Genomic DNA, 18,031 nt, shown 5'->3' on the forward strand with positions numbered 1-18,031 from the left:
TTAATGCAAAATTGCTCTAAAAGTTGCATTAAAAGTCCATTAAAAGTGCCAACTTTGCATGATTTTGTAAATTATGATAATTTAATGCAAAGTTAGCATCTTTAATGGACTTTCAATGCAACTTTTAGAGCAACTTTGCATTAAAAGTGTCATTTATCGAATGACACTTCATGACAACTGTCATAAACATTCATAAAGACTCGTTCATGTTCATGACAGGTGTTATGTTTATGACAGTGTTATGTCAGTCTTATGCACACCCCTTCAAATAAAGTGTTACCAACATTTTTATGTTTTTCTAGTTTACAGACCCTGAAATGCAAAGTAGGTGTCTGTGCATATGACAGAAATTTTTTACTTTTGATAGTAGCGTCTTTAAATAAAGGTACATTGTGCATTGTTATACACAAAACAACAGTTTCTCTATTTTTCCACATGTGGCATTGTTTAACGTGCTGTCCTTGATTAAATAAATTTGAATTGAAATGAACTGAATCCGTTGCCCTGCGACAGACTGGCGACCTGTCCAGGGTGACCCCGCCTCTCGCCTGGAGCGTTAGCTGGAGATGGGGACCAGCAACCCTCACGACCCCACTGAGGGACAAAGGTGTTAAGAAAATGGATGGATGGACGAACTGAACCCTATTCTGTGTCCACATTTGAAATGAATCAAGCACAAAGCTGCTTCTCATCAGATTTTCCTACCATAGCGTAGATAGATATCAATGTACGGAAGAGGATTAGTGAGACTGAAAAAAATAACTTTGACTTTTTTTTCAGAAATCTGAGATTTATGTCAGAATTCTTAATTTTTTTTCCCAGTGACCCTAATCCTCTTCCGTAGCCATGTCTGTCTGTTGGTGCTAGTGAGCAGGTTGGATGTATTGATAAGAAATCTGCTGAGTAAGCAGTATGTGACGTAGCATCGATGTACGCATGTGCTTCTACAAGGTAGGACGGATTAATGGGTAGCACAGATAGTTAGAGCACCTGTTCTTATAAGTGAACACAGAGAATCATTGATGCGTTTGTTGCAACAATAGACTGTTTATTGCTGCCCTCTGCTGTAACTTAAGAGAAACTGCAAAAGGTGCAAATGTCTGATCATGACTCGATTACGGAGAGGTAAACAATAAACCTCATTATTACTTACTTCTTCTCATTCTGCTCAAACTACTGAGCAAACTTGAGGTTGTGGCACAAGAAGAAGTAGGACTGAAACTAAACAGGCCTGACCAGCGCTCCCTCAGGCACCATTAGAGGACATGGAGTGACTGTAATAGTAAATACCTAATCTTATTGCAGCAATGTATAATTAATAGTGAGACCCACAAAGGTTTAAATTTGGGCCTATAGGAGACTTACTGGACCATACAGATGCCTCATTACACACCTTCTCTATATTTCCATGGGACATCTGCAGAAAATCTGCATAAAAACAACCCTTTGAGTTTTGATGTTAAAAGTGACAGTGGCTTACTGGATCTGATTTTAAGATGATAAGGTAAACAGATATGACATTTCTCTTTTGTGTATTGGTTTTGGAGTTGGTTGTTTATTGGTTGTACACTTATATTGGGCAATGAATGTTTTGTTTGACCTTTTATGATACTTCCTTTCCAGAAGTTAATCCAATATGTAGAATTGATCTGACATCAACACAGCCCTCTGCATGATGCTATTACCATAACCATGTTCAGCAGTTGTTGTAATGTTCTTACATCTGAAAACTTTAACCTTCTACAAATGTAATTTTCTAAATGTAGCCAAACAGACGCATCTCTGTCTGATCAGAGTACAACACTAGTATTTTGTTAAGGTGTTAGATCTAAATGAAGACCAGAGGATATCTGATGTTGGTAATGAGAGAGTTTATTGTACACTGACTTTAAAAACACTAAGGAAATAACTTGTGAAATAAAGCAACTCCTTTATGGCAGCGCAGGGAAACGGGGATAAAGGATATCAGCAGTAGAAAGTGGTCAGGAAGTGAACAGATTTTTAATAACTGGGAGAGTTTACCTTATTGTATTTCACCAGTATTTTTTCCCCTTCAACTTCCTTTACCAGCTACATTATCACATCGAATGAGGGAATCATGGGTTAAAATAGTTTTGGTTCAGTTTGTGGTTTTTCATATGTTTTGGTTTCTACTTTGAGTTGCAGTTCCTCTTTTATTTTGGTAGTCTGGTTTCTCTTGTGTGTTGTTTTATTTACTTCCTGTTTTCCGGAGAAAACATTTCCATGAGTTACATTCTGACTTTCCAGACATTTTTTCTTTCAGTTTAATTGTTGTGTTCTCCTCGTGTTTTGCCTTCTAATGTCCTTCAGATGAGGCAGACTTTGATTTTACAGGCCAGGAAAAGATTCCAAAAATAACACGTCACTAACAAATCAGTTTTTTAAAAGCTTCACTCTTTCTAATACTGTTCACTCTTTATTTAAGAATTCACTTTTTTAATTTTAGCCTTGAATTGATGGACTCTCCAGTATTTCTTAGGCCCTGGGTTAGATTTTACCTAAGCAGCAGCCCTGTGTCCCAAAACATCATTTTATGCATTTCATTAATATTGCTTCATGTAGGATGATCATTTCTTTGTGAAAGGAACAAAGAACTCTTTTATTCCACACTAAATATGCAATAAATATTTTATATAGTGTAATGACAGAATATAAAATGACTTTACATGCTGGGTTTAGCAATGTCAGCAGTAATCAGTTTATTACTTTGTACATTAACACAATTCTACGAGTTAATGTGTGTACATGTGGTAATTTATGACCACATAAAGTACACAGCTGTATTAGAAACAAACCACTGAATTAAAATTAAGTCATTGACAAAACAAATACACAGAAGTTCCAAATGCTTCAAATAAAAGTATAATTTTAAGACTAAAAGATAATGCTAATCTCGTAAAATGGGGATATCCAGACATAGTGAATTGTAACGCTGAAATGCTTCTGCTTGCAGGATTATGGTTCACACGATGAGCTACTGCAACAATCTGAGTTCGTGAGGCCGTTTTACGATGACCCAAGAGCCGTGAGGAAGAGCAAATAAGGAAGTGGCTAAATAGTTTCAACATTTCTCAATGACAGCATAAAAAATGGAGAATAAATAATAAAATAATGTTGAATAGATGCTGAAAAAGGGTTACTTGAAGAGTGATGTTTTTTCTTCTCATTGAAGCAGATTGGAAAGAAAACAAAATAAAATTAACTTTGCTGCACCCTGCTGGTTGAAAGTTGAATCGCATATCTGCCGTTCAGTGAACATTTCTGCTGTTCTTTGGAAATCTGATAAGCCTGCAAGATAATTATTCTGTAACACAATTTTATGTAATTTTGCCACTATTTCTTTCTTTTTAAATGTTATGTGTGAAATAATTCTATTATACCCACAATTCTGCATTTCAAACTCACTTTGGAGTTTCTTTCCAGTTGTCATTTTAGTTCTAGAACAGGCTCTGTGATCATTTTTTAATATGTAAATGTTTTGCCACACTTAATGAATGGATTACATGAGAGGTCTACCTTCTTCCTCTATCTAATTTTTACACAATGTTTTTAGAAGCCAGATATGTTCCTGTTAACCAAAAACAGCAGTAGAGACTTTAATGTTGTTTAATTGCTTTGAGCCATGACCTATTGCAACATTCGTCATGAGTTCATGATCCCCTGCTGTTGCAATGACCCGAGTACCCTGAGAGGAAGCAGCAAAAGGAAGTCGCTGCAGTTTCAACATTACTAGAAACCAGCAAAAATCAAACAAAAGGAGAAAACATAATAAAACATTTTTTACATTTGATGGTAATAAACATTTGTAGAGGGTTATTTTTTAAAGTAAAATTCAGGATTTTCTTTTCCATCAACCGCATTGAAAAGTGGACTAAATAAAAGGTTTGCTGCTCTCTGCTGGTTGAAAGGTGAATGGTATGATGTGGAAATCTTTGCTCTCTTATTTATAAATCTGCTAAATTTGTGTGAGGCTTGTTCTGCAGCTCTGCTTTATCTAGTTACACCATTGTTTGTCATGTTTAAACTATTTTATAGGTCACTCTGTAGTATTAAATTTCCATCATTTCCAGATACAATGTTTTGCCTTTGCTATCTTTTTAAAAAAAAAACAAAAAAAAACTAGGAAACATTTTAATAGTGTTGTACTCTTCTTCCTCAGTTCATGTCTCTTCTTTCCTAAGGAAGTTATTAAATCTACATGTGACCACAGTTTGGACAATGTGTCTGCTAAAGTCAGTTTTTTTTTACAACTGTTCTTATCTTAATAATGTTGCATTTCTCATATGATGGAAACCTAATTTACATGTACACAGAAAACAGGAAATTAAATGAGACAAATTTGTGAACAAACATCCAAACAGTCAAGATTCGGTTTTTGAGGGTTTAATTGAAACATTGAAAAATGGACTCTGCTAAAACAACACTTGGCTTTTGATTTGGAAACAGCTGTTAAGATCTCTAACGTCTATTTAACCAAATTATATTTGTGACAAGAACATTTAGTTCAGAGTGAGGAAAAGAGAAGCAGTCTGAAAGGTGAAGTGGCAGATATGATATATGAGAGAAGTGACTCTGCATCTGTTTGAATTAGAGAGAGAGAGAGAGACAGAGAGCTAGAGAGAGAGAAAGAGACAAGATGTTTCTTTAGTAATAAAACCACTTAAAGGAACAGCGACGTTGAGGATCCTGTACATGGGTTTCATTTCTGCCTGTATTTCCCCCTGAAGCAGTTGACACAGCAGTCACAGCTGTTTAAGTTCTGCAGGTAAGATTTTTTCAGCAGATTCAATTTCTTTTACATGTATATTGTGAGACATTCTCATTTCTGCTTGATGATACTACAACAGGGGTGCCCAAAGTCGGTCCTCGATGGCCGGCATCCTGCATGTTTTAGTTCCCTCCCTGGTGGTTGTTACAACCTTTTCAGCTTGTCAATGTTCCTCTTGGGGCTTCTAACGAGCCCCCATTTGATCCAGGTGCGTTAAATCAGGGAGAAAACTAAAACATGCAGGATGCCGGGGCCTCGAGGACCGACTTTGGGCACCACTGTACTACAATATTTACAAGATTTATCAAGATTCCGTCTTAATATTTTTTTGTTGAACTGATCTTTTTAGAGTTTTGTACAGAAGTGGTTCTTGGTTTTTATTTATGTTTGTGCTTCTTCGCTTGGAGGAGCATAAAACAAGTCAATAAGTCAACTAACCCATCAACTTTGCAATGATACAAATATATTTCTTAAAAGCTTTCGATAGTAGACTTGCTTTTTTAAGTAATTTGATTATAGTCATTTTGAGGGTGGCTGTGTAGTTTGTATAAACTCTAAGAAGTGAGCTCTACTTTGTCCAAATTTAGAGGATGTAGGAAAAAAGGAGCAGGGAAAAAGGAAATAAATGTTTGGAAAACACGGGTCACTTGGCCAGATGGAGCCTCAGAGCAACGGCTCGTTAGTGCATTTATCATAATAAACTGATCTGCAAAAGAGCCTTTCAAGCTAAATGATTCCAATTTATACGTAACGCAAATTCACATGAAACATCTGCATCTTCCTTGACGTGACATAAATTGGCTTTACTGGCTCATCCCTGCCACTAAGTGGTTTTGCAATGAACTTTTTAACAACATTAAATGAAGTGTATTTTCTACTGTGAATGTATCAAGGAAACATTTGCTGCGACAAACCACAACAGGGCAGAACCAACTCTGAGGTTTGCTCTTGTAAAAGTAACAAACCTCATTTTGGGGTGAGGTCATTTCTTTGTTTCACCACTTCAATCATAGTGATCACTGATAATGGGGCAACTGATTTCTATTCTAGTTATTTCTGTATATAATTTTTGTTTTAGAACACCCAGATTTTTCCAGTTTTCTTATTGCAACATAAGTCCAACATAAGCTTGAAATGGTACAGTAGAAGTGAACTGCCAGAGGTTTAAAATAAGGTTAAGTTAGCCCAAACTGATAATGTGCATTTCAGAATTATTAAACAAGACCCTTTTCAGTTAATACAAAATGGGTTAACAGTTTAAAGCTGTTCTGAACCAATGTGTGGTTGACAAAGCCTTGAAAGTTGGTGCTGCTAATTTCAACAGCTGTTTTATGGATTATTTACAACCTTTTACGTGTATAAAAGTTAGAACACGCTGTGGTGCCATTTCCTTTAGAAAAGTACTCTACCGAAAGTGGAGTGTTGCTACAAAAAGGCATTTTTGTTAAGAGAAGAGGGCAGACCATTATACCACTTATAAATGTAGGTCTTTCCTAAAGAGAAATTGTAAAGAAGGTCAATGTGTCAGTGAAGACAATTTACTTCACCATCACAAGGTCCTGAGAAACTGGTGCAAACTGTAACAGGAGGAAGTCCAGCAGAACCAAAGCCTCAACTCAGCCAGAGGACAAGTTTCTGAGAGTTAATAGCTGTTGTGGTTTGTGATTCACAGGTTATTCTTAACTTGTTTCAGTTTCCTCAGTGAAGAGAAGACTTTGAGCTGCAGGTTTTACTGGACAAGTTCCAACAAGAAAGCTATTGTTAAAAAGTCAGAATAAGACAAAGAGGCTTGTCTGGTTCATGAAACACCGATGCCAGACTCCTGATGATGGGAAGAAGGTATTATGAAGTGATAAATCAAAATCAGAAATATTCAACCCATTATGCAATAATGGATGGCTCCATGGTGTGTGGCCTCATCTGTCATGCATGGAGAAGAAAGTGTGATGGTTTGGGGATCTTTAACTCTTTTACTTTTATTATGTCTCAGTAAAAGTTGTATTCTTTGAGTTGTACAGAGGCACCCTGAACCAAAATGGCTACCACAGCATTCTGCAGAAAGACCTGAAACACAAGTCCAAGAGACTTACAATTTGGTTAAACACATAGAGCAAGATAGGAATTATGTGCAGTAAGTTAACGTGACTAAGAATAGAGATGGATAGAAACGAACAAATCAGTGACCATGTATTTTTAGAATATTAAGAGTATCCTGAATACCTGATGAATGAATAAAATGAAAAACAGAAAATGATATTTGGAAGGTTGGTGAAAACAAATGTGCAAAACATTAGTGTAGACAAAGTGGAGCTGTGGACGAGAAGAGATGCTAAGATCTCAAGGAGGTAGAGCAACAAATTTGTTATCCAGACTGTTGAGCGCAGCTAGAGGTTGCCTGGGAAATGGAGGAGGAGTCTACTACTACCGACTATTAGCAACGGTGAATGAGATTAACTTCAATGTCATGCTATGAAGAGAGTTGATGACCTTTGAGTGATTCATTTCAAGAAATGGTACCAAAACTTTGCTTTGACACTTGATCTGTTGGTGCAGTGTGAAGTTCTCATTGCATCACAACTATTCTTTCTAATATGTGTACCAGATCTTATAAGCTTCCTGTTGAGCTTCTGCAGCTTTCTTATCAGATTCAACATCGAAAAAATGTCTGTTAACGACCCTGAAGCTCTCAAACATCCCCACGTTTCATTGAAACAGAGACCGTTCTAAGAAAAAAACACATGTCTGATGATGATCGGCCCTGTCAGCTGAAACAAAACATGACCGTGTCATTGGGTTATACTCTTATTACAATCATCTCTTCTGTATTCAAATATATAGGTCAGCTGTTTCATTTTTGTCACATTTAATGTATTTACATTATGCCATTTGTTAAAATTGTTTGATTAGCTGTAATGTGAATGGAAATGGAGCTAGGGGGGTGTTGTGAAAGCTTGGGTTGGAAGCATCAGCAGCAGCTTATAAGTTTATATTAAAATAGAACAGACAGCGGTTTTAGACTGAAGAATCCGGTCAGATACAGTGTAGATTTTTGGTTTGTTTGACTGTTTTCTGGCTTTACTTTCTGAGATGACTTTACAAAGTATTGTACCACAATACATGTATGGCACTGTATTGCAGTGCTGAGTTTCCAATGATATTTTTTCTTCTTGAAAATGCTGAAAGTGACAGCATAGGTGCAGAAACCCCACAAATCTTTAGGGAAAATGTGTGGGGACTTTTAGGACACATGCTGATGCAGATCCATATGATATAGCAGATATAATAATAAAGTGCTGAATACAGCACTGATGTAGGATCATTCTTGCCGTCTCACGTAATCAATTATTAAATCAATCCTGGATTTTCTGTAAATTAATATTAAATGTAAGTATAAGTGATAGTTTTTCTGTTATCTCTTGCGGTTCTTAGTGTTTTAAACATTGTTTGATGTACATTTGCTTTATAGCTACTATTAGAATGACTTTTTTACTTTTTTTTATCAATGTTTACCAACTTATTTCCATTCCCTTCCCATAAAGGAGAGCAGTTATCTATAAAGACTGACATAATCTGTCCTGCATATGAGGATCAGTGTAATAGCTGCATGCTGCACTTCATAAATATAAATGTTTACTCTTCCAATCTTGTCACAGATCTGTACCAACGTCATTTTTCTGATATGACATAATAAAGTCAGACAGCATGTGAGTCCTGTCTGCTCATGACCCCATTAACCACTCTGTGCCCAGATTGTGTTTTCTTATCTGAGGTTAAAGGAAACTGTACAGTTATTGCAGTTTCATGCTAATTTCCTCTTCTGAGTAAAGATGCTTTGCTTCTGCACACTATATAAACCCAACCTAAGCTCACCAGCACTTTGTTCAGTTGGAAACACATTTTTTCATCTGACAAACTTATTGCAGATAAAATCAGTTTGTTTCCGGTTATTTTCTGCTTGTAAATGGCGAGGACTGTGTTTATTAAGCAAGAATATCACTTTATTATCTTTACAAACACTTTTGTTGGCTCACTGACAGAGAAATGTTTAAAATGTTCCCTTTAATGGTCCTACTTGTTTATTTAGTGAGACATTTTCCAGGGTTACCACCAGACAGTTCACACTCATTTATTGTCAGATGATGAAATATCAGAGTTCATGTGACGCCTGTCTGATGGACACTCATACTCTAAGTTGTGACATTTTTTTAAGATAGGTTGCATGCAGGTTTGCTCCCATTGCATGAAGTCAGCATTCTCAGTTAGATTGACCAACATGGTTCCTTCTTTACGTTCTGTGCTGCCTTATGTAAATTAAATAATTTGTACTGCAAATGAATGGGCAATAACAATTGTTACATTCAATATGTGGTTAAAGCCGGGATTGTTTTAACAAAGTTTTCTGTAAATCTATTGAATTTTGACCTGAAATGTTTGAGGAAAATAAAACATGAGTTGCTTTCTCTGTTTTCTGTAAATCAGAGCTGATTCACAGAAAAATCCTAATCAACAAAATAATTGTCTTCCATTTAAACACCAGTAAATATTTCAGAATTTTTTTTTAGGTTTGACAAATGTATTTTATCAAATGCCTCAATCGATCTGATTTGAGTCCTGATTTCTCTTTCTGTTCTTCAATGCTAACTGCTGAAAAGAAAATTGAATATTCCTATATGATTTATTTTTCAGCTGCACAATGTCCAACTCCTCTCTGCCTCCCTGGACTGTCAAGTCCTCCAAGGATGATCACACAAACGTGGATGTTGAAGCCGTCATGGAAAATGTCGGCATTGTCCTCTTCACAATGACTGTCGTGTTTGGGATCACAGGAAACTCTTTGGTGATCTGGGTGGCTGGATTCAAACTCAGGGTAGATCCACAGTTTCTGATGTTCAATGTTCTTGTGTTTGTCTCTCTGCTCCTCGTATCTGGAACCAAGACTGTTGAAACACTGAGTTAATTTAAATCAAGGCAAAAAACCCACCTGCTTTGAGCTGGCTTTGATTATTGATGATTCTGATTACAGCATTTGACCAAATGTAATGTTTATTGCTTGTTTCATAATTGGTGAATATACAATGTTTTTCTTATGTTTCAGCCTTGTTGCTGAAATGCACAAATAAACATGACTTGACTTCTCTGTAAATTCAGAAAGACTTGCATGCTTGTAAATAATTAGAAATATAAGTTTAAAAAGTTTTGACTTATATATACTATATACCATCCACCATATACCATCCATCTGTTTCATCAGATGGATGGTATATAAAATATGATCCATCTGGCAAAATAAAGATTGTATTTCTTGATGGAAGAAAATGGTTAAATTTGTATTTAAGAGTTGAATTGTTAACCATTTAATGTTTTTATTCACTTTGATTGCAGCCAAAGGTTACCAACGTGTGGCTGGTGAACCTGGCGATAGCCGACCTCATCTTCTCCATCACAAGAGTTTTGTCCCTGATCAAGAAGCTCTTCTTCGACTATTGGCCCTTCGGAGAATTTCTCTGCAAGTTCAACGGCTTCTTTAAATACGCCAACATGTTCTGCTCCGTCTTCCTGTTGGCTGTGATCAGTTTGGACAGGATGCTCTGTGTGTGGAGGCCCGTCTTTACGAAGCGACGGCGTACCCTGTGTGCTGCCAGGGTGGTGGCAGTTTGTGTCTGGATCGCAGCCATCCTCTTCAGTAGCCCCTACTTCATCTATCGCCAAGTCTACCTGGGAAAAAACAACATGAGCAAATGTTCTTTGGAGGTGAAGGAGTCGAAGGAGGGAGACAAAACCACCAAATTTGCTCTGTATTTAAACAGGTTCCTGTGTGGCTTTGTTTTCCCCTTCATGGTCATTCTTATCTGTTACATCATGGCTGCCATCGGCATCCGACGCACTCGCCTTGCAGGAAAGACACGCCCCCTGCGTATCCTGGCATCGCTGGTCATTGCATTCTTCTTGTGCTGGGGTCCTTACCACTGTCTGCTCCTTGTGAAGTTGGTGGATAAAAAGAATGCAGTGCTGAAAATCTGGCAGCCTTTGGCCAATGGCTTTGCCTACTTCAACAGCTGCGTGAACCCACTGCTGTACTTCTGCATGGGGCTGGAGGTGAGGGGCCAATTCAGACAGAGCCTGATGGGCATTTACAGGAAAGCTTTGGCTGACGATGTAGAAGGACAGACTTCTCGGTCTAACGACCGCTCTCTGGATGAAAGCTACGCGTCAAAGTACAGCACTGCTGTGGTGGCAGAAAGGACTCGAGTTTAAGTCTCTCCTGTTGGTCGCCAGGCGTTGGCTCCCAGAAGATGATTTAGAGGTGGATTATAATAGTTATGGAAAATAGTCAATATGTTTCATATTTCACTGAAAGCTGCAGGTTTTCTCTGTTTGTTTTTTTTTTGTGAACCAGTTGACATGATAAGCATTTATCTTTTACAAATAATTGATACAACAATTTATCTTTGTGCACATGGTACTTTTGGCACAACTTGTGATGTTACTGTATAATAACCTTTTGCAAAGTTATCTATCACAAATATGTATTTTTAAAAGCATGTTTTTTGTAAGCAGTACAAAGAAGTCCAACATGTGCTTCTTAACTGGATCTGTACATTATGTCAGATATTTTTTATATATTGTATGTCGACGCTTCCTACTGCTGAGTAAAAAAAAAAATACTGACTTTACCAAGAGTTTTACAGAAATTAACTCAAATTTTCTTGCAAATGTGGTTTGAGTTGTTTTGTTTGTGAAAAGTGGAACTGTTCTGTTTGAAGGAATTAGATTAAAAAAAAGAGGGAAGTGAAACTATTTCAGGAAAGTCAGGAATAGTCATGACTCTGTTTTTATAGAAGTTCAGCTAACAGATGAACTGAAACTGTACCGAAAGTCAGATGCTTTTCTAGAGAAAACACACTTTGTTTTTAAGATAAATATTTTTTAGCTTGGCTCTTTAAATTGTGCTTTAAAGAATTTCAGTTATTATTTATTTCAATCTAGACAGATGTAAGTTCTGGAAGTGGGAGGGTCTAATGAACACCATCCACCCCTAGCAACAAGCTCATAAAGCAACGGTGCAGAATTCAGTGTGCAGGGTACTTACTCATCACTGGGAGATGAAGGACACTGTTTATCTGGAACATATTTGTGTTCTTTCTACAGCACCATGCTGGTGCATTGTGCAGTTTGAAATTACAATATGTAACAAAGTTAAAGCTCCGTTTGATTTCTGTAACTTCTTCAATCAACAAATTATATGATGTGAATATAAAATAAAGTATTTAAACTGTTTATTTCTGCATATTTTATTGTAGATATGATTTTTTTGCTGAATGATCACTTTTAGTTTTTTCTTTGACCAGTAGTCTGTATTTTATGACATTGCAATGGATGAAATGATTTCAATTACACTGGTTGTTTTGGTTAAATCCCTTGAAATGTTGACTTCAGCCACTTATTTTCCGTGATGAAGGTCAATCATATACTGACCAGTCAACCAACAGCTTTTCTTTATGGCTCAGCTATTTCTTCAGAATGACAGACCGAATCAACACCTGAATTACTGCAGATAAAATACATACATCTACCCAACTCCGACTCTAACCTCTGACTGGGGATACGGCTGCCATTTTCTTTTTTCTAGTTGTCACATTGTTTGCCGAGTTCCTTATATACAAACAGTGGCGCAACTACACATTATTCAGGTGGATGCAAAAACATAGATCGGCGCCCCCCACCCCCCACCCCCCCCCGACCGATGGACGGGCCGTCAGGGTGAAGGAGCGACGCTCACTCAGCACCCCCCAAACCCCCCCCCCCCCGAGGCGACGATACGTGAAGGGTAAAACTCGCTACATTTACCTCGTTATGTGCGCGAGGTGAAGGAGCGTAAGGCGCGCATTAGTGTACGGGAAAACATCTTCGCCGCGCCGCCCCCTCCAGACGGGGTTTTGACGCCCCCTCTGGTGCTGCGCCCCTATGCGTTGCATACCCTGCATACCCACTTTTTGCGCCACTGTATACAAACAAAAGGCATAAAACTCAAAGCAGTTAACACTAGAGCTACATTCACCTATTTGCTTTCAAAAACACACACCGAAGTTCGGTTGGTAACATCGAATTAAGTCTCTTCCCCTAAAGCACATGACAGTCATGTCACAGCAGGAAGCTGAAATTGAACTCTACATTCTTCTAATTGCAGGAGGACCAGTTTGTCACTGAGCCACAGTTGACCCAATTAATATTAGTAATTAATTGTATCTGTTTTTAAAATAAAAGTAGCTGTTTTTGCATTTTGAATTAAATATACTTTTCATATTATTTTTGCAAAAATTGACAAATGGAGAAAAAGTTTGAAAGGTTTGACTTACTAACTTACTGCAGCATTATATTTGGTCGCTTCCAGTTGATGAGAAAATGCTTATTTTAGACATTAGAAACTTGGTGCAAAAGACTTCAATGAATCTTATAATTACTTGAATCTTTCCCTAGACTTTGGAAAAATGACTTCATGGCATCATTAACCTGTGTGTTAGCCAATAGCTCCTAAGAACCAGTGGGACCTTCAGGCAAGTCACCACAAGAAAGATTTCTTTAAAATTCCACGTCACTGAGAGGAAAACTCACCCAGAATGATTCAGAGTCACCAGCAGAAGATTCAGCTGCAGTTCATTTCACAGGTGCATTGCTTTGGCTTAAGACAAGACATTCTTCTACAAGAGAGGTTCACAGGTATGGTTAACTTCATTCTAAACTTAAACTAGTTTTTGCTTTTTGTTGGGACAGATGAAGCGTGATAATGGAATTGTCTACAAATCTATGCTTTCAAAGTACAGTCTCCATGTGCAGAGATTTATGTACTATATATATTAGTTTCACACTTTTAAGATCAAAAGATCAACATTCACATAAAAAAGTTTGATTTATGCATGAAAAAATATTGATCTTTGTTGGTGTTTATACTTTTTACAAGCTGTTTTTAATGCTTGTTTTTCTGCGTGCATTGAATTTGGGGGAATTGTATAAAATGAGATTTGATGGTTGAACAATGTGAACGACATTAAAATACAAGTAATGAAACCTAAGAATAATATGCTATGTAAACAGCGTTGATGTAGTATCTTACAAAAACATGACACTTAACTACCAAGGTTTCATATTTCTAAGACCAGGAGTGAGTGAGGCTGTGTGTGTGGAGCTCACCGTCACAGGCAGGTAAAAACAAGAACAAAAATGTTACTCCTTTCTTAATTTGGATGATCTTTCAGTACGTTATTTTAGTCACAATCTGGAAGCCGATTTTATAACTTTTGAACCTGCATAAGATATTTTTGACGTTTCTTGTCAGACATAACAGACTGACTGACTATTTGCGTATCTGGAACTCCCCCCCCCCCCGAGTTTCCTGGAAAAATCTACAGTTCTAGGAAAAACATGAAAAACTACAGTGATTCATTTTAACTGGAACCCAACATGGACACAGTATGTGGGTTATGCAGTTTTGACATGTGAACAGCTACCTGTCCATAAATGTTGTGTAGTTCTTGCTTTGAAAATAACACATTGTGTCCTGTGTGTCTCCGTGTTGCCCTGTGATTGACCCTAACTTAAAACAAATGGATGGAAAGTGGCTTGTGCACCTCAAGGAAAACTTTTAAATGCTTTTAAGACAAAGACTCCAAGCTATATATATATATTCTCTTTTCATACACAGTGATAAAATGTTTGAATATGTTGTGTTCTCTGTTTCCCAGCAGCATAATGTTTGCCAACACCTCACTGCCTCCCAGCAGTACGGATAATCACAACAATGTGGATATTGAAGCCATCATGGACAACATCAGCACCGTCCTCCTTACACTGACCGTCCTGTTTGGGATCACAGGGAACTCTGTGGTGATCTGGGTTGGAGGATTCAAGCTCAAGGTAAAATACATCAACATGCATTTAGATTTGTTATTTTCATCTTGTTCCTTAATGTATTTCAGGGCTGACTGAATCAAATGTGCAGAAAACAGATTGTGGGATATCATTTATCGAACATGAGTGGTGAACCATTTCCTAATTTATTCTAATTGATAAATAAACACTACTGAAAAAGTTTCATTACTTGTTTCTTTGTCTCTTTTTGGAATGTATGACAAGACAAATACAGATAATTTTTTCACAAAATGGTGCCAAATGATTATACTGGTTCACTTTTAATGTTTTTTCTTCTCTTCTGTTCTCTCCATTTCATTTCTCTTTCTGGTTTTAAAATGCAGCCAAAGGTTACCAACGTGTGGCTGGTGAACCTGGCGATAGCCGACCTCATCTTCTGCGTCACAAGAGTTTCCTCCCTGATCAAGAAGCTCTTCTTCGACCACTGGCCCTTTGGAGAATATTTCTGCAGGTTTCACGGCTTCTGTAAATATGCCAACATGTTCTGCTCCGTCTTCCTGTTGGCTGTGATCAGCTTGGACAGGATGATCAGTGTGTGGAGGCCCTTCTTCACAAAGCGACGCCGTACCCTGTATGCTGCCAGGGTGGTGGCAGTCTGTGTCTGGATCGCAGCCATCCTCTTCAGTAGTCCCTACTTGTTCTACCGCCAAGTCCACCTGGGAGAGAACAACATGAGCAAATGTTCTTTTGAGGTGAAGGGGGAAGGCAGCACACTGAGATATGCTCTGTATTTTAACAGGTTCCTGTGTGGCTTTGTTTTCCCCTTCATGGTCATTCTTATCTGTTACATCATGGCTGCCATCGGCATCCGACGCACTCGCCTTGCAGGAAAGACACGCCCCCTGCGTATCCTGCCATTGCTGGTCATTACATTCTTCTTGTGCTGGGGTCCTTACCACTGTCTGCTCCTTGTGAAGATGGTGGATAAAAATAATGCAGTGCTGAAAATCTGGCATCCTTTGGCCAATGGCTTTGCCTACTTTAACAGCTGCGTGAACCCGCTGCTGTACTTCTGCATGGGGCTGTATGTTAAGCCGGAGCTGGGATTTAATTTAACAGGAATTTGTAAGAAAGCTCTGACTGATACTGATACTGAAGAACAGGTGACCCAATCAGATGGCTGAAAAAGCAGTGCATCAAAATAAAACTTTGTGTTTGTAGAAAAAACACAAGTCAAAGTGATTCTTGTTGGTCGCTAGACTTCGGGTTCCTGAAAATGTTGCATACATTCCAAATGTAAAATCTTTGTTAGATAGAGTTGTACAACATATTCAATTCAACTAAATACTCTGCTCAGCATATCACTTTTTACCAAAACATGTACTTCCAGTTTCTTTTATTATTTTTTTTTGTGCTTGTGATTTACAATGAAGGGAGAAAGTCAAAGTGTCTGTTGATGAAAGAATGAAAAAGCAGAGGGAAGTGAAAGTTTTCAAGGAAGTTCAGTATTATTTATGATTCAGTATGTTTTGACAAAGGTCAAGAGGAGCAGATAAAATGAAGTATGGAAAGTGAACTGCTTTTTTTTCTTAAGTGTTTTTCTAAGATTTGTTTTCATACGGTGAGCCTTGAAATGTTGAAATGATGCCACTGCTGTTTGTGTCACCATACAGAATGACTTCTAATCATATTATGCTGCAGCAGAATACTGATGGTTTGTGAAACAGTAGAATATGTAACTTAAAGCTTTGTTTTGTTAATTTCTGTAATTTGTTCAAACAACCACATCATTTTGTAAATACAAAAAGACTTGAATTGTCTATTTCTGTCAATTTTACTGCAAACATGATTTTAAAAATATTGCTATTCACTTAGCCATTTTTAGATAAAAATCATTGCAAAGGTTAAGTAAATTTTTTGATGAATTTGAATAGATGTCTTCATTTCATCCCAACTAGACCATTGCAATATTTTTTATTTTGGCATTGTCACCGATTGGCCAACTGCAGCTGAAAACAAAGAGGCTCTTATTGCTGTCAGATTCTGTCTCTTAAATGAACTTGAATGGTGAACGTTTTGTTTCCAGAACGACTCCTGACGAGGTCATTCAGTTATTAGTTTTTTGTTCATGTTGGAGAAGGAATGCACCTAAAAGTTGTAGCACAGTAGTTCCCAAAAACTATAGACAGAGGTCCATAACTTACACTAAAAAACTGTTGTGAAATCTACCTTCTGCTCTGAAATGTAAAGCAATTGATTCTCATGAAGAATGTGTTTGCTTACACAAACTGTGCCAGCACAAGACAATGGAAGAGTTGACAGAAAAGATGTTGAAATAATACACCATACTGCATTGACTTTACATTCTTTCAGTGATTTTATTACAAACCTTCTCAAGATGCAAATCTTTATTGGAATACAGCCATGTGCATGTTCATGCAGTCACAACCTGCAACAATCTGAATCCATGTTCATGCAGCCACAACCTGCAACAATCTGAATCCATGTTCATGCAGCCACAGCCTGCAACAATCTGAATCCATGTTCATGCAGCCACAACCTGCAACAATCTGAATCCATGTTCATGCAGCCACAACCTGCAACAATCTGAATCCATGTTCAATGCAGCCGCATGAACTGGCTTCAGCTTACTCATGAGAAATTTTATTTTCCTTCTTTTACGTGCAAGAAGGAATTTCTATTTGTCAATGAAAACAAAACTACCTTGTACAGCAGATTCATTCACATAAGCAAATTAAATCTCACCATGACATTCCAATAATTAGGAACTGTGAAGAATTATTGACTTATCTTTGTTTTCTGTTTCAAAGAAACCCGACAATAGTGCATCAATGCTTTTGCCACTGCAGGGAGGTGGATGTATCGTAGAGTTTCTTCAATGGGCAGAAACTGAGATCTTTCTGTTTTTACTCATGATACGTCAAATAAAAACCACATATAGCATAATTTATTCAAGTTAAGTAAATACATTCATTATATTTGTAAACATTTACCACATAGTGAAAGCTTAAAAAGTGTCTGAAGTTTTTTGGTTCAATAAATTGTGTTGGTTCAAACAAAGTCCTCTTGAATGTTTAGGTTTGAATTGTAAAACTCAGACTCCCAGTCTTGGGATGATAGGTTTTCCTGAGACACGTAGCTTAGGTCTGTATTGTAGGCCGACTCATCATTTGAATCTGCAATACAGTCCACCTGCAGAGAGAATAATAAGTCGTTATAAATGCAGCCAGAACAATATGATTTTAATAATGCTACAATATGTGAGTTCAGATTCATGTCCAAACCTTTATTAATCTTTGCAGCATTTTTACAGTAACTCTCAACAGAAGCAACTACTGATCATTAATAGTAAAA

At 37.4% G+C, this 18,031-nt stretch overlaps 2 protein-coding genes across 3 annotated transcripts; both read left to right on the top strand.

Annotated features, from left to right (window-relative positions):
• Positions 1-4,539: 4,539 nt before the first annotated feature.
• LOC103472862 (formyl peptide receptor 2-like) lies at positions 4,540-12,069 on the top strand. Its single transcript, XM_081612842.1, has 3 exons — positions 4,540-4,786; positions 9,476-9,656; positions 10,172-12,069. The coding sequence occupies exons 2-3, from the start codon at positions 9,483-9,485 to the stop codon at positions 11,042-11,044; spliced, it is 1,047 nt and encodes a 348-aa protein (XP_081468968.1). The 5' UTR covers positions 4,540-4,786; positions 9,476-9,482; the 3' UTR covers positions 11,045-12,069.
• A 1,154-nt stretch (positions 12,070-13,223) lies between these two features.
• LOC145553887 (C3a anaphylatoxin chemotactic receptor-like) lies at positions 13,224-17,013 on the top strand. 2 transcript variants are annotated; one of them, XM_081612981.1, is made up of 3 exons: positions 13,224-13,507; positions 14,533-14,701; positions 15,040-17,013. In XM_081612981.1, exons 2-3 carry the CDS (start codon positions 14,537-14,539, stop codon positions 15,838-15,840), a joined length of 966 nt encoding a protein of 321 aa, XP_081469107.1. In that variant the 5' UTR covers positions 13,224-13,507; positions 14,533-14,536; the 3' UTR covers positions 15,841-17,013. The 2 variants fall into 2 exon arrangements, with proteins under 2 accessions (XP_081469107.1, XP_081469106.1); XM_081612980.1 differs by having other exon boundaries at positions 13,225-13,507; positions 14,530-14,701.
• The last annotated feature ends 1,018 nt before the right edge of the window (positions 17,014-18,031 follow it).

This window comes from Poecilia reticulata, chromosome 11, assembly GCF_904066995.2.
Source record: "Poecilia reticulata chromosome 11, P_reticulata-male-v2, whole genome shotgun sequence".
Lineage (NCBI taxonomy): Eukaryota > Metazoa > Chordata > Actinopteri > Cyprinodontiformes > Poeciliidae > Poecilia > Poecilia reticulata.